This window comes from Salmo salar, chromosome 18 (assembly GCF_965601325.2).
Source record: "Salmo salar chromosome 18, fSalSal1, whole genome shotgun sequence".
Classification (NCBI taxonomy): Eukaryota; Metazoa; Chordata; class Actinopteri; order Salmoniformes; family Salmonidae; genus Salmo; species Salmo salar.
In genome coordinates this window covers 84,606,766-84,622,526 of record NC_138308.1, presented here as the reverse complement: position 1 = coordinate 84,622,526, position 15,761 = coordinate 84,606,766, and the positions used below count along the sequence as shown (strand labels likewise).

Genomic DNA, 15,761 nt, shown 5'->3' with positions numbered 1-15,761 from the left:
TCAGTGAAGGGTTTATAGGGTGTACACTGTTACATTCCATTCCCTGGAGGCCCAGAGACCCCATATGGAATTGAAATGACCTCGGTGTAAGTAACTGATTTCTCTAGGTGTGTTTCACTTCTCTATTTCTGAGTACTGTATGTGACCTTTTTACGGAATGTGTGTGTGTGTGTGTGTGTGTGTGTGTGTGTGTGTGTGTGTGTGTGTACGTGTGTGTGTGTGTGTGTGTGTGTGTGTGTGTGTGTGTGTGTGTGTGTGTGTGTGTGTGTGTGTGTGTGTGTTGTTTACGCTCTACGCTGTGTGTGTGTGATCTTTCTGACTTGTAAAGAATGTGTTGTCCCTTTCTCTTGCTCTAGAATGCATAATGGAGGAGAGGTGCCAAGGCTTTGGGATGCCTTGACATGAGAGAGGCCGTGGATTGAAGCAGCTCAAACAGGCTCCAAGTCAGGCACCAAGATGCCCAGAACAGTTCCCTTTTACATTTCATTAAGGACGGAACACTTTATTACATACAGTACCTAAAACATGCAAGGAGACATGCATGGAGACTGCCTTTGCAACATGTATGCTGTTATCTCTGAGACAGACAGATATAGTCTCATCTAAAAATGCCTTTATCGTAGCATATTAGGGTGAAACTTATAAGTACTTAGTATTAGCCATATACAGAATCTCACAGTTTGACCGACTTTGGACGAACAATGTTCCAATGACTTCGGACATTAATTCATGTTAATTCATCATTTATGAAGGAAATAAGTATGGTATGTAAAAAGAGAGATGGGTCATTAATGTAAACCAAGATCAAGATAAGGTTATGGAAATGCTATCCCCAGAACCACAGTAAGAGCCATCATCAAACCAAAGCAATATGAACCACATATATAGTGGTAATGCAATAATAATAATAATATATATAGTAGTATTGTAATAATATATAGTGGTATTGTAATAATATATAGTGGTAATGTTATAATATATAGTGGTATTGTAATAATATTGTAACGGCTGTCTATGGAAGAAGTGGACCAAAATGCGGCGGAGTTAGGGTTCGTCATATTTAATGTCACGAACACTATGCATTTACAAAAACAACAAAAACTGACAGCCAACACAGTCCTGTCAGGTGCAACCACATTGACAAGCACAATTACCCACAAAACCCAAAGGAAAAACATGCTCCTTATGTGTGACTCCCAATCAACCACAACCCTCTACAGCTGTGCTTGATTGGAAGTCACACGGCCAAAATCAATGAAACAATAAAAAACACACACTCCCTTCTGCCACGTCCTGACCCAACTACACCCTCTACTGGTCAGGACGTGACAAATATATAGTGGTAATGTTATAATATACAGTGGTATTGTAATAACATATAGTGGTATTGTAATAATATATAGTAGTATTGTAATAATATATAGTGGTAATGTTATAATATATAGTGGTATTGTAATAATATATAGTGGTAATGTCATAATATATAGTGGCAATGTCATAATATATAGTGGTAATGTCATAATATATTGTGGTAATGTCACAATATAGTGGCGTTGCCATTCTGCCCTTGAGCAGTTAACCCCCCAACAAAAAACCTGCTCTCCGGGAACCGATGACATGGACATGGATTAAGGCAGCCCCCTGCACCTCTCTGATTCAGATGGGTTGGGTTAAATGTGGAAAAACACATTTCAGGTGAATGCATTCAGTTGTGCAGCTGACTAGGTATCCCCTTTCCTTTCCCAGATTCCCCAGTGTTTGGCTGTGGAGGAGCAACACAATCCCTCTGACCCTCTAAGCATGCCATAACCCAACTGATCCTCTAGTCACATGCACTGGGAGGTGGCAGCCAAGGTCTTGGAGAAAGAAGCCTTGGGATTCGAGGAGCTCGAACAGGCTCCAAGCTTAGAACATTCCCCTTTTTACGGTTCCAGGTTCTTGACCTTCTCTGCTTCAAGTGTAATACACAGTACAAACTACAAAGAAATGAATTGAAACATAGAGCAATTATTTGAGAAAACAAGTCAGGAAATAATGAATGATGAGAAAATGTTATGGGCATACAATAAAGAGAATATGGGAGAATGGCAAGATGCAGTCAGTGTAGGTCATTGTAAGACACATCTCCATCACTAACATAACCATATAGGTATTGCATGGTAAAATTGGGGACATACTTTTGCAACTCTGAATCCAAAAATAAAATGAAAATTGTTATTATTAGTCCCTACCGTTGGAAAACTTTGAGGGATGAGAACATGGACCAGAATCAGAGACAATTATTTATCGTTTACTGTGAGGGCTGATCTGTATGACTTCAGGAGTTTATATATAGCAGTTTGTCTGGTTGAGTGGGGATTTATAAAAGGTTGTGTCAAACAGGAGTTAGAATACACAAAGAAGAGGGAAGGGAAGGAGGAGACAACGTAGATACCTGACCCTGTAGAGAGTGGGGAAGAGAAAACTGCACAAAGATCACCCACAGTCAGTCAGATAGCTATAACTGAGAGCTTTTTTAGTGTGGCGACAGATTTGTGTTGTGTTTTTTATTAAAAAAAACTACATTGATATAATAGTAAGCTGTATGTGTAGGGAGGCAGTGTTGGACATTTGTTGAGATAAAGACTGTTGCTGTTGGAAGCGATGGCTTTATCTGGACCATGCTTCCAGAGGGGTTTGGAGGCTCTATGGAGGCAAGATGAAGAATTTAGGGGGGATAAGCACAATATAGATCGAGATGGAGAAGAGTGTGCAGGAGAAGTGAAAGAAAAGGATTGTGGGGATCAGGTGAACACAGAAGAAGAAGATAAAGATGATGAAGCATTTAGAAGGGAGGAAAACAGTCAAATACATCTAAAGAGAGAGTCAACTGAAAAAGAGGAGGATGAGCTTCAAGAAGTGAAAGAAGAGTGGACAGTTGTTGGAGGGCAGAAAGGTGGAATAGAGGATGTGGATTCAATAAGGGTATACGGCAGAGACTCCTATACAAGAGAAATGTTCCAAACCCTGCAGCAGCTCAGGGACTCCTCTCTCCTCACTGACCTGACTCTGAGCACTGAGGATGGGCAGCGTCTCCACGTGCACTCCCCTGTCCTGGCTGCTGTCAGCTCCCTCGTACACCAGAGACTGCAAGAGAGGGATGAGGAGAACGAGAGGAGAGAGGTTGACATGTATATACAAACAGAGATATCCATCAGTCTGGGTCCTGAGGTGGGGTGTGTGGGGCTGGCAGGGGTGCTGGAGTTTGCCTACACTGGGGCCTTAGGAGCTCTGAACAGACACACACTGGCCCAGATACAGACTGCAGCTACTATACTAGGGGCCCCCAGAGTTCTAGAACTCTGCAGTGAAGAGGAGGAGAAAATGAAGAAGGGAGTAGAGAAGAGAGCAGAAGAGAAGATCTCTGCTGAAGAACAGATGAAGGTCAGTCTTCAGTCCATCAGACAATTGTGGACAAAGAGAGTGGGCTGTGATGTGGAGCTGGAGGTTGGTGGGGCATCATTTCATGGTGAGTAGACTGAAGTCAAAATACATCACGACTATGTATTGTAGAATGATAGAGGAGACTATTTATTTATGGGGGCTCATCCTGGATCAAGCAAAATAACCCCTTATGATGTTAATCATGTTGTTTTTGAGCATATGATGTTAAATATGATGTTAAAGGCCCAATGCAGCCCGTTTAAAAAAAATCTCAATATCAAATCATTTCTGGTAACAATTAAGAACCTAACTGTAATTGATTTAAATGGTGAACAAGAAACAAACACATTTATCAAACAAAAATGTAGCTAGTCTGAGTAGGATGGGTAAAACAGAAAATTAGCTGTTATTGACGGAGAGGTTTGAACCCACTTTCATATTGGTGTATTAACTAATTTGCCACCTGGTGATGTCACCAGGCAGGTCAAACCCCAACACACCAAAACAGACAGAAATTTCAGGCAGTCTTTTCAAACAGCTCCTACACTAAAATTGCATTATCATATTTTCACAATTTCACAGTATAAATCCAACCTCATAGTGTGGAATTATACACTGAGCGTACAAAACTTTAGGAACTCTTTCCATGACATAGATTGACCAGGTGAATCCAGGTGAAAGCTATGATCCCTTATTGATGTCACTTGTTAAATCCACTTTAATCAGTGTACTGTAGATGAAGGGGAGGAGACACGTTAAATAAGGATTTTTAAGCCTTGAGACAATTGAGACGTGGATTGTGCCAATCAGAGGGTGAATGGGAAAGACAAAAGATTTAAGTGCCTTTAAATGGGGTATGGTAGTAGGCAGAGGTGTGGACTCGAGTCACATGACTTGGACTCGAGTCAGACTCGAGTCACAAATATGATGACTTTCAAATCGACTTTGACTTTAACACCAATGACTCGTGACTTGACTTGGACTTGAGCCTTATGACTCGACCTGACTTGATACCCTCCCCAAGCCCAAATATTAAAAATGATGCTATTAAAAAGTGTGCAGCGCATCAACTCTTCATTTAACGGATTACAGTTTGAATCGGACAGCAGCCAATCAAATTGTGCCAGCTGAGAAAAAGTTGTGCGTGGCAGTGCAGAGGAACGTCGACGAGTGAATTCAGATGGAGCCCTTGGAAAGTTGATACCCAAAATTATTATTTTCGGATATAAAGACAAAGCTGTGTCAACAAAAAACGGATTACAGCTAGCAAAACATGCGGGGAAAAAATTACAGACGGAGGCGCAACAATTTCCAACTTTGTTCGACATTTGAAGCTGCACAAAGAACGGTAAGTCGTGGCTAATATAGCCGACGGCTATAGATTTTATTCCGTTACTATTGTATCATGTAGGCTAACGTAACGTTATGAGCCTCCACACAGTCAATGAGCCTCCACACAGTCAGTCAGTGCGGGAACGTGATCATTGCACCCAAGATTGAGCTACAACTGGCTAGGCAGTTGATAGTTTAAATCCTGCCTGATGTTACTGCTGTTCCTAAAACCATTGACATACGTTTGCCTACTGTAACCACACAGAGAGAGAGTGTGTGTGGGTGTGTGTGTGTGTGCGCATGTGCGTGTGTGTGTTAAGGTTGGGCGATTGTGTACAAGCCAACATCGCCATGATTGCGCCCCATAGCGATCCTCAATAGTCGATCTCTATTGGGGAGGGGGGGGGGGGGGGGGGGGGGGGTAATTTCTCATGGCTACCCATGTATTTTCATGGAAATATAATGTTTATTTGGAAAGTAATAAATATATAGATATTTTTAAAAGCATTCATGATTTGCGTAAATGTAATATACTAACTATTACTCTTGTTAAAAATATAAAATGGTATTACATTTGGTGAAGAGCACATTATGACTTGTTTAGGACTCGAAACTCAAAGTTTAGGACTTGAGACTTGACTTGAGACTTGACTTGATACTTGACGGTCTTGACTTGAGACTTGACTCTGATTTGCCGGTCTTGACTTGGGACTTGACTTGGGACTTGAGTGCTAAGACTTGAGACTTACTTGTGACTTGTAAAACAATGACTTGGTCCCACCTCTGGTAGTAGGTAGGTGCAAGGCGCACTGGTTAGATTGTGTCAAGAATTGCCACACTACTGGGTTTTTCATGATCAACAGTTTCCCATGTGTATCAAGAATCATCCACCACCAAAAATACATCCAGCCAATTTGACACAACTGTGGGAAGCATTGGAGTCAACATGGGCCAGCATCCCTGTGGAACGCTTTCGACACCTTGTAGAGTCCATGCCCCGATGAATTGAGGCTGTTCTGAGGACAACTCAATATTAGGAAGGCGTTTCTATTATTTTGTACACTCAGTGTATATAAAACACTACAAAATCACGTTTTAGACTCCATTGGGTGTTTTCCCTAAGCACTTTTCCCACTCCATTAACTAGGCTTCATTTCATTTAAAGTTTCAATTCGCTAGTCAGAAAAGTCTGTATTTAGAGTACCACAGTATGAGTCAAAGAGGGAAATGGTTCCAATCGTTATTCCACCATTAATTTTTCCCATAGTGGATTTTAGAAACACTTCAAATAAGGGCTGTGTTTCATGTAGGCTTACCCTGGTGTAATGTTTTGATAACTGTGTAAATCTCTCTAGGACAAGGTAACTTTTATCAATATATTCACCTGTATTTACCCCCCCCCCCCCAAAAAAAAATGAAATGCTAATTAGCTGCTAATGTGGGTATCATAAAGAACTACAAACACCATGATGATCTGGAAGAGACTGACAAATCAAGGCAAAGGTAAGAATCTCTGGATTAACGATCTAATTTGAGCTAAATGTAGTAATTAAAACATTGGCAACATTTCAATTCTGTGAATTGTCTTGTGCAAGTTTTAAATTCACACAATACCTTTTAGCAAATGTGTCAGCTAGAGATGACGTGCAGGAGCTTGCAGGGATTTGTAGTCTTGCATGATGTCTATTTTTATGCTAATTATAATTTTTGAATCTGAGAGTAAATAGAGCTGAATATATTGATAAAAGTCACCTTGTATGATAGAGATTTACATGGTTATAAAAATGTCAAGCCAGGGTAAGCCTAGTACACAAAACACAGCCCTTATTTTTAAGTGTTTCTAAAATCCCCTATGAGAAAAATGAACAGTGGAAAACCGATTGGAAACATTTCCCTGTTTGACCACTAGGTTTTATTGGTATTATGACACCTCCACTGTGGGGCTCTATTCTCCCACTAGAATGAAAGATAGGCTATGCATCTTCTAGTGATCTATTCAAGGGCACAACTTTTACTGGGGACTGTGGGATATGTCCCCCCCCACATTCTGAAATATTATATATTATTTTTTGTGCTCTGTGGTTGGCTGTGCGTTGTTGTTGGCTGCTGTCCAAAAAAAATTCACGGAGGAGTGAATTTACACGTCTGTTGTAATGTAAGTGGTAACGATGAGTTGAAATCTACTCATGTGTGGTTTTGTGGAACATTCATTTATTTGATTTAGCGTGTTTCATAGGCCTATATAGCCAGCCATGGAGTCGGGCGCATAGGTAATTTACTGTACTTCGATTGACGACCGAACAGCTTGTGTTGATTAGTTATAAAAGGTGTCGAACTGACTGAATAAATGGTATTGCATTGGGACAAGTAAACAAAATATCTTGTTTGTATTTTCCTTGGATTCTAAGCCCATGTCGAGACTTAGCACCCTCTTCAGCGTCTGATCCCGTTAGCGGGATCAAAATCCAGCGAAAAATCATATCGCCAATTAGCATTAAAAAAAAATCATAATTGAAAAAAAAAAACTTTTTTAAATTTTTTTTTTATAGATACACCTCTCCTGAATCGACCCACGTCGTCCGATTTCAAAAAGGTTTTACAGGAAAAGCAAATCATTAGATTATATTAGATGAGTCCATCGTAAAAAGCAGCTTCATAGCCATTTTCCGACCAACCACTTGCATCACATATAATCAAAAAACAGCTAAATGCAGCACTAACCTTTTACAAACTTCATCAGATGGCACCCCTAGGACATCATGTTATACAATGCATGCATTCTTTTGTTCAATAAAGGTCATATTTATATATAAAAACAGCATTTTACATCTCTGTCTGAGGTTGACTACATAATTTCCCCTCAAAAGCGTCCCGGTAAACAATGCTACATTTCCCTAAATTACTATCCTATAACGATTTTTTAAATGTATATTGTCAATCTAACATTTATAGATGAATATCTCTTGAGAACACCTGTCATACCAGATTTTAAATTAACTTTACTGGGTAATCACACTTTGCAATAAAAGGAGATGCGATACTCAGAAAATGAGCTAATATACAGAGCTCGGCGCCATCTTGGAAGCAATCGCATGTCACATCTCATCTTGTATAATATTGTCAATAATCGCCTACCTTTAGTTGTCTTCATCAGAAAGCATCCCAGGTCCACAACAGATGTATTTTCGGTCAAAAAGTCCATACTTCATGTTCCATTAGCCTGATGTTGGTAGCGCGTCCTATGGCTCTCTCCAAGCTCAGTGCTGAAGTTCAGAATAAATGCAATGCTCGCGCATGTAGGTTCGTTCAAACATGTCAAACGTTGTATAAAATAAATCTTCAGGGCCTCTAACACCAAGAGAGCCAATAAGATTCGAGGGGGATGATGTCATGGCCTTTAAAACCGTATCCAAAGGTGGGGGCAGACATGGCCGCCGGCGTCATAATGGTGATGGCCCATCCCCTGTGACCAATTTCAAACTCGTGTCATTCACTGAGTTTTGACTCTATAAGGCTCAAACCACTGTGAAAGGACTGGCGACATCTAGTGGAAGCAATAGGAAGTGCTCAATGAACTATTGTTAACGGTGTGATTAATAAGGAAAGATGAGAAGTCGAGTCCACAATTCAGAATTCCACTTCCTGTTTCAATCGGTCTCGGGGTTTTGACTGCCATTTGAGTTCTGTTATACTCACAGACACCATTCAAACAGTTTTAGAAACTTTAGAGTGTTTTCTATCCATATATAATAAGTATATGCATGCCCTATCTTCTGAGTTTGATTAGTAGGCCGTTGAAAATGGGAACGATTTTTTTTCAAAATGCGCTGTGGCGCCCCCTATCCTACGGTATCCTCAAGAGGTCAGTGTAGCCTAGTGATGGGTAGGGTTTTTTGCGAATTAAGGACTCTGTCTGAACAAATCTTTTAGGTGACTGGAACCGATCACATTGGTGACTTTCATTTGGCTCCCTAATTTGCATACTGGTAGGCTGCTACTGCTTTTTGGCGATTATCTGCAGATAACCCAGCTAGCAATGAGGAATCGGCCCAGAAGCGGCACTCTGGGCCCTCAGGGGCCGGAACTGATTGAATCGGCCCGGAATCGGGTGTCGGACTCGGCCCGGAATCAAAATGAATGACTACCCAGAATCGGCCCAAGTACATCGGGCCGTTTCCGTCTACCAGAATTCAGCCGAATTTGCCGGCATCTTACCAGAATCCCCCTCAGAAGCGGCCCGATGCAAATTTAAATAAAGGTATACAAAATTACCCGATATAGTCTTTTTAAATATGACTATTATACATTTTATACATACAAATTATACCCATCTACAAAAAAGCTATTTGTGACGGAGGAAACACCATACACCTGGTGACCGTGTCAGCGTGCATGTGCCTAGCCCGCCACAGGAGTCGCTACAGCGCGATGGGACAAGGACTTCCCTAACCCGTACGATGCTGGGACAATTGTGCATCACCTGATGGGTCTCCCGGTCGTGGCCGGCACGGGTCTCAAACCGGAATCTGTAGAAACGCAGTTTGTACTGCGATGCAGTGTCTTAAACCACTGCGGCACTCAGAAGGTTCCATCCACTAAGTTTTTAATGCTTATCAATTGCCTTGCACAAAGTATCAAAAACTAAAATACTACACAGGACTCTTAAAGAATTTAATTTAAATGTTAATTGTATTTTTTCGATCACAGAAACAATGAGAAAATATGGAAAAAATAAAGACATAATGAAATGTTAATTATATAAAGCAGCTCGTGTAATCATCTGACAGAGAGTAGCCCCAGTCAGCCCGAGCCCCAAATAATACATTTGGGCCAGATAACTCACACCGGAATCGGCACGAACTCAATCCCCGGATCCTAGCCATAAGTAATACTGGCGAAGGCGACCCAGACTCGGGCAACATTACGTCGGCCGAGTGTGACTCTCAGCCAAGTGCCCCGACTCTCAGCCGGAATCGGCCCAGATCCACTGTGCTAGCTGGGAAATAATGATAAAACATTCGCAGAAGATGCCAAATCATCACTACAGGAACAATAAGTAGTGGAGAGAGAGTCTCTTTCTGTTCTAAAATAGGATAAAAGAAAACAGATTGAAGGTTGTAAAAGCTAATGTCATGATACTTAAATGGTATTATTAAAGGTATTGATATAGGCCTACTGATTTAATTAAAGTGTCAACAATGGAGTGAGTAGTCAACTTCTGCTTTCTGTGTAGCAAAGTCCAAGTTTAACACCTGCTTCATTTTTCAATCACACCTGTAGGTCTAGTCATGTTCACCTAACTTTGTATAAAAGTGTGGATGCACAATCTGCCAGGGTGTTTCTCAACAGGGAATCCATGTTTAACCTTTTTTCTTCGTTGTTTTGCCAAAATAAACTACATTGAAATAGTAGACTAGATTTAGTTTACGCCACAATAAATGTAATTCAAAGGGCTGACTAGACTTTTTTTCTGACTAGATTACTAATCTACCGCTTTACCTCAAACTCCCACCCACAGTGATTGATTGACAGGTTTGAAACCCTACCAACTCTGTGAGTCAAAGTCATCCTGCCCCCTCACCTGACAATCCCACCCACAGTGATTGATTGACAGGCCAAACTATTAAAAATAAATGTGGTAATTCATATCTTGCAGTAAATATGACTTACATCTCAAGAGAAGAAAGGTTTCATGTAACACAAAATTTGGATCTTACTTAGAAAGTATTCCTGATCATATAGGCCTAGGCTTAGACGTTATCCAAAACAATTTACAACCCACTGAATTCATACATTTTCAGGATTTTTTTATTGCAAAGTCATTTTATTGCAGTCATTGTAAAGTTATTAAAGTATTCAAAATATAGCTGTGTATTTTGGATGGAATCAAGGCATTAGAATGTACCAGAGGACACCAAAATAGAGCTCGTGCTGCAAAAAAAATGGGGGCTATCACCCGTACTTTTCTATTTGGCTGGCTACTCCATATACTTACAGAAAACACTGTAAATAAGAATAATAGGTTGATATATAAATATTATTAGTATATTAATATATAGTAACATAATAATAATCTGATTTTATGAGAAAGATTTAAATGAAATGTTAATTGTATATTTTTTTGTTTATTGTTGGGGACTCGTCTGGGATCAAAACAAATTGTAAGATTATGCGTTTTATGCATAAGAGTTATGATAAACCAGATGTGGAAGTAGTCTATATGAGCTACCTGATGATAACAATAATATTCAATTTCCTCTTCTCTCTCCTGACTCAAGTCCACAGAGTGCTCTTGTCTGCCAGTAGTGACTACTTCCGGGGAATGTTCACCAGCGGGATGAAGGAATCCCAGCAGGCCTGTGTGGCCCTTCCCTTCCTGGAGGCCTCAGAGCTGGAGGCCCTGATTGGCTACTCCTACAGTGGGTCCCTCCCCCTCAGCTGGGGACGTGTCTTTGAGATCACCTGCATTGCCTTCCAGCTCCAGTTCCAGCCCGCCCTCTTGCTGTGCCTCGACTTCCTGAAACAAGAAATGGACGCCCACTCCTGCCTGGACGTGGCGTCCTTCGCTGAGGCTTATGGTATAACAGAACTCCTGGAAGTGGCCAACGACTTTGTCCTGAGACACTTCCAAAATGTGGCAGCCACCCCTAAATTCCAAGACCTGCCAGTCAAGAAGCTTAGAAAGTACCTGAAAAGCAACTCCCTCTTTGTGCCCTCTGAGCTTGTGGTCTTCAAGGCAGTGGTGGTCTGGATCGAGGCCTGTCCCAGCGAAAGGCTTAAACTCACCAAAGAGCTGATGAAGAACGTCCACTTTCCTCTCATGACATTCAAGGAGTTCAGTGAAGTTAAAACCGCAAAACTGTGGACTGAATGCAACATAAAACGTCTCTACCAGACTATGCTGGAGGACTTTCGCTCTTTTCACATTGCATCTGAGACCCTATGCAGGGTCTACCTGCCAAAGGACAGCCTAGTCTTGGTGGGTGGAGACCAGATCTCTGCCGACTTTATCCGGCGATCCCCCAGTCGAGAACTGTGGTTTGGGAACTCTCTAAGGAACTACACAGGCATTGTGAAGACAGTTGAGTGGAGGTTGCTGGGAGAGATGCCAAAGCCACCAAGGTTAAGTCACGAGTTGGCTGTAGTCGCAGGGAAGTTGTACGTGCTCGGGGGACAGAGTTATAAAGGCATGCTTGGCGTTCTAAACTCGGTCTACAGGTGAGATAAGAACTTTTGGATCTGTATCTACTAACTAATGAGGCCATTAGGTATTACTATTTTTACATATTTATGTTTTTACATTATTTTCTTCCTTCATCTCTCATTCTTTGTGTTCTTTCAGATATGATCCGCTTCAGAACCGCTGGGAGAGATTGGCCAACTTGCAGGAGAAAAGGTGTAATTTTTCTGTGGTTGTTCTAGACGAGATGATATATGCCATTGGAGGGTACATTGATCCAGAAACTAACCTGGATAGTGTGGAGCGCTACTGTCCAAATACAGATTCCTGGAGGTAAGGTTTTTCTTTGGTAGGAATGGTAACACAGAATCACTTGCGGTAGTTAATGGTTCCATTGGAAATGGTATGTAACTTAAGTAAAACTTTGTTTCTTTGTTGCGATCTTTACCAAATGTGGCCTTCCCTGTTAGCTTTGCCCAACCCTTGGATATGACCTTGAGTTGCCATGCTGCCACATTGTTGGATGGAGAGGTCTTCATCTCAGGGGGGTTCGACTGCAGGTGCCACTGTCTGGTGTCCATGTTCCTGTACCATCCTGAGAGAGGAACAACCTACCTGGCAGAGATGAGCCAACCTCGAGCCCATCACTGCATGGAGACTTTAAACAACCATCTTTATGTGGCTGGAGGAGTCACTGTTGATGAAAACATGACATCTATTGACCAGCTGGCCTGTGAGGTCTACGACCCTGTGAGTGACTCCTGGAGCGCCCTCACACCCCTGGCCGTCTCCCATGTTGGAGCAGCCTCTGTGGTTCTGGAGGGGAAGATCTATGTGCTGGGAGGATACTGCCAAGAGAGATACAGGGAGACCAGACTGGTGCATCGCTATGATCCCACCATCCAACTATGGGAGAATATCGGCGAGATACCCGGACCTAACACTGACATAAGAGCCTGTTTGCTCCACCTGCCCAAACACTTGAGACAATGAAACATCACTATACATCCTATAACACCACACTAAATATTATTCCATTACATGACCCACACCTTACTCCACCAGTATTCTTATAAGTTAAGAATACTGAGTATACCATCCGTCTAGCTAACACCAAGCTATATTTTCAGTTTTGCAAATCATTTCTGTTGTTAATATTTAGCTCACACCATTTCAGATCATTAATAAAATGATATATACATGTTCTCTACTGTCTCACAGCTAACTGAACCAGCTGGCGGATTGCTAATTTTCTATAGGTAAATTCAATGTAGATGTACAAGTTGATGGTGAAAATCAAGCTATTTAGCTAGACAGCTTTTTTGGCATCTGCTTTAGTGTCACATTCTAGGGCTTGGGTAATAAATGAACTATCATTAGCTAGTTCCAAAATTATAACCAATTGCCATAGCCAACTTATGTAATGTAACATTGATCTTACAAGCATGTATTTCAATGGATGAGGATGTTAATATTGCTTTAACACTTTATGTAGCATGTGCCATACTTGAATCACTATATTCACAAGGACACCAATTAAGCAACTTTAACATGTTTATTTCTCTACATGTGCAGGCTATAAGTGAATTACTATAACAAAACAGGAAGGGTATTACAATTTCAGGGTAGCTTCATGTCCTCGTGAGAAATGAGAAACTGGGAAGTCATACGTCTGACATGAATGTGTTCATTTGCCTTTGAAGTGGGACAAATTATTCAACCAATAAGATTTTAGCTAGCTTGCTAAACTAGCTAACATTGCTAATGATCAAACTAGCTACATTTGTCTACATTTGTCCAAAATCATGTGACATAAAACATGACTTTTCTGTCCTTGCATTTATGGCAGTTTAAGTTGTTATTATATCATATATAAAGCATTAATCAGTTAAATTAGACATTTAACTTGAACCCTGTAAGAATCCTAGATCTAGCTGTCAGACAGTTTTTGTGTAAAGATATCAGAAATGCAGGGTAACTACGTAACATTTCGTGTCTCCTTATGTTACAGGGTGGAAACCGTTTTAATGGGCACACAAATCCAAAATGATGTATGCAATTGCAAAATGGAATGCTTCTAACGAAAGAGTCACCTTAACTTGATACTTAAAACCTAAATCGATACTGTCATTAACATGGTTCTTCAGTAATTAAGCATTCTACTTGTTGGATGCGCATTTGGTGTCCAGCTGATTAGTTACGTTGTAATCGTCATCTGATCCAGGAAGGAATTTTCTGAATGACAGTCAAGTGACGAACAGCTGTTGTGATAGCGCATGCGATATAACAACTGCTGGAAAAAAGGTGTTTGCGAGAAAATTATTTTGGTGTCTCATTCGTTATTCAGGTGAAAACCTGTGTGCCTGGATCCACAGTGAATCTAATATCTCTAGCGAATTGATGTTGATCATCTGTTGTTGTCTGATTGATCTACAGCATGGTCTCATTCGATTTAACAAACAACGCATCAAGGTAATGAATTCATGTTTTCATGTTTTTGTGCCTCCGATTGGAAACCTAGTGTGCACAATTGTAGAGGATAGACTATTGCTCAACACCCAAAGCTCTTCCTAATAAAGGCTGCAATATGTAACTGTATGGGCAACCCGATGAAATTCACATAGAAATGGGAGTTATAGATCTGTCATTCTCATTGAAAACAAGTCCAAGAAAAAAGTACAAAAAAATTATTGAACTTACTAAGTCGCTCTGGATAAGAGCTTCTGCTAAATGACTAACATGTAAATGCAAGAAGCGGTAGATCTGTTGTATGTGTTTTATTTGGATTTTGCCTATTTTACGTTCAGTATTGCACACCAGCTTCAAACAGCTGACCCCCCCCCTCCCCCCCGTGAGTCGATGTTCTGGATGCAATCATCAGAAGAAAGAAAAGTTACATACAATTTCAATACACCACCGCACAACAGGTCAAGAGGGGTTTCTTTGCCAACAATGGGTTCCCAGATACAAACGAGGCAATGATAGGTTATGTGATGCGCAAAATATACTGCTGACTGTGGTGGCAAGGTAGCCAGGTGGAATGCACAACTCATTCATTCTGCAGAACAGCATTGTTAGCCTATACGTTAGCCTATACGCCTACAGGAGTGAGCTGTTGAGGATGGATGGCTTATTGGTGAGTGTTGCCTACTCATTTGAAGTATATTTGCCATTGCTAAAGCAACTTGAATTGTCTTATTGGTCCTCTCTTTGTCCCTATGTTTTAATTTTTACTGGTCAAGCCACAACTGAGCGAGCCAAATAAATGTGTGTCTTTCATGGTACTGCGTTGTATATTCCCATGGGTTTTAACGGGATGATTTTGACCATACGTGGTTAATTAGAGGCGTTTCGAAATGCATATAGCCAAAGTTGTGCAGAAGCACTGAGGCTAAAAACAATTGGTATTTATCAATGGTTATCTCCTACAGGTGTGAGTATGATGCTTGTAGGATTGTTTGATAAATAACACTTTTTCTAAGCATACTAACATTCTAAATTCAGTTTGTAAGTAGTATTTCAGAATAATTTCTATGCAATATTGATAAATGAAGCCCCTGGTGTGGTTATCTGAAGTACCCATAAAGGCCACTAAATGTCATACAATCAGGTAGGAATGCAAATACTAGATAGTACTATACATATAGATGTATTTCTAATTGAACAAAAACCATGTCAAAAAGGGAAAAACAATCAAAAAATGAAGTGTTAGTATAAGGAACCCATACTCAAAAAGAGAGCATTACAGCTGAGAAGTCGGAAAGAATACACACATAGAAAACTATAAACATACAGAACCAGGAGACGTCTAGAAAACAACTAGATA

At 40.7% G+C, this 15,761-nt stretch overlaps 1 protein-coding gene across 1 annotated transcript; it reads left to right on the top strand.

Annotated features, from left to right (window-relative positions):
- The first annotated feature begins 366 nt into the window (after nucleotides 1-366).
- On the top strand, nucleotides 367-15,096 carry LOC106577826 (kelch-like protein 33). The gene is made up of 4 exons (XM_014156187.3): nucleotides 367-3,508; nucleotides 11,034-11,973; nucleotides 12,098-12,268; nucleotides 12,406-15,096. Exons 1-4 carry the CDS (start codon nucleotides 2,644-2,646, stop codon nucleotides 12,926-12,928), a joined length of 2,499 nt encoding a protein of 832 aa, XP_014011662.1. The 5' UTR covers nucleotides 367-2,643; the 3' UTR covers nucleotides 12,929-15,096.
- Nucleotides 15,097-15,761: the final 665 nt, after the last annotated feature.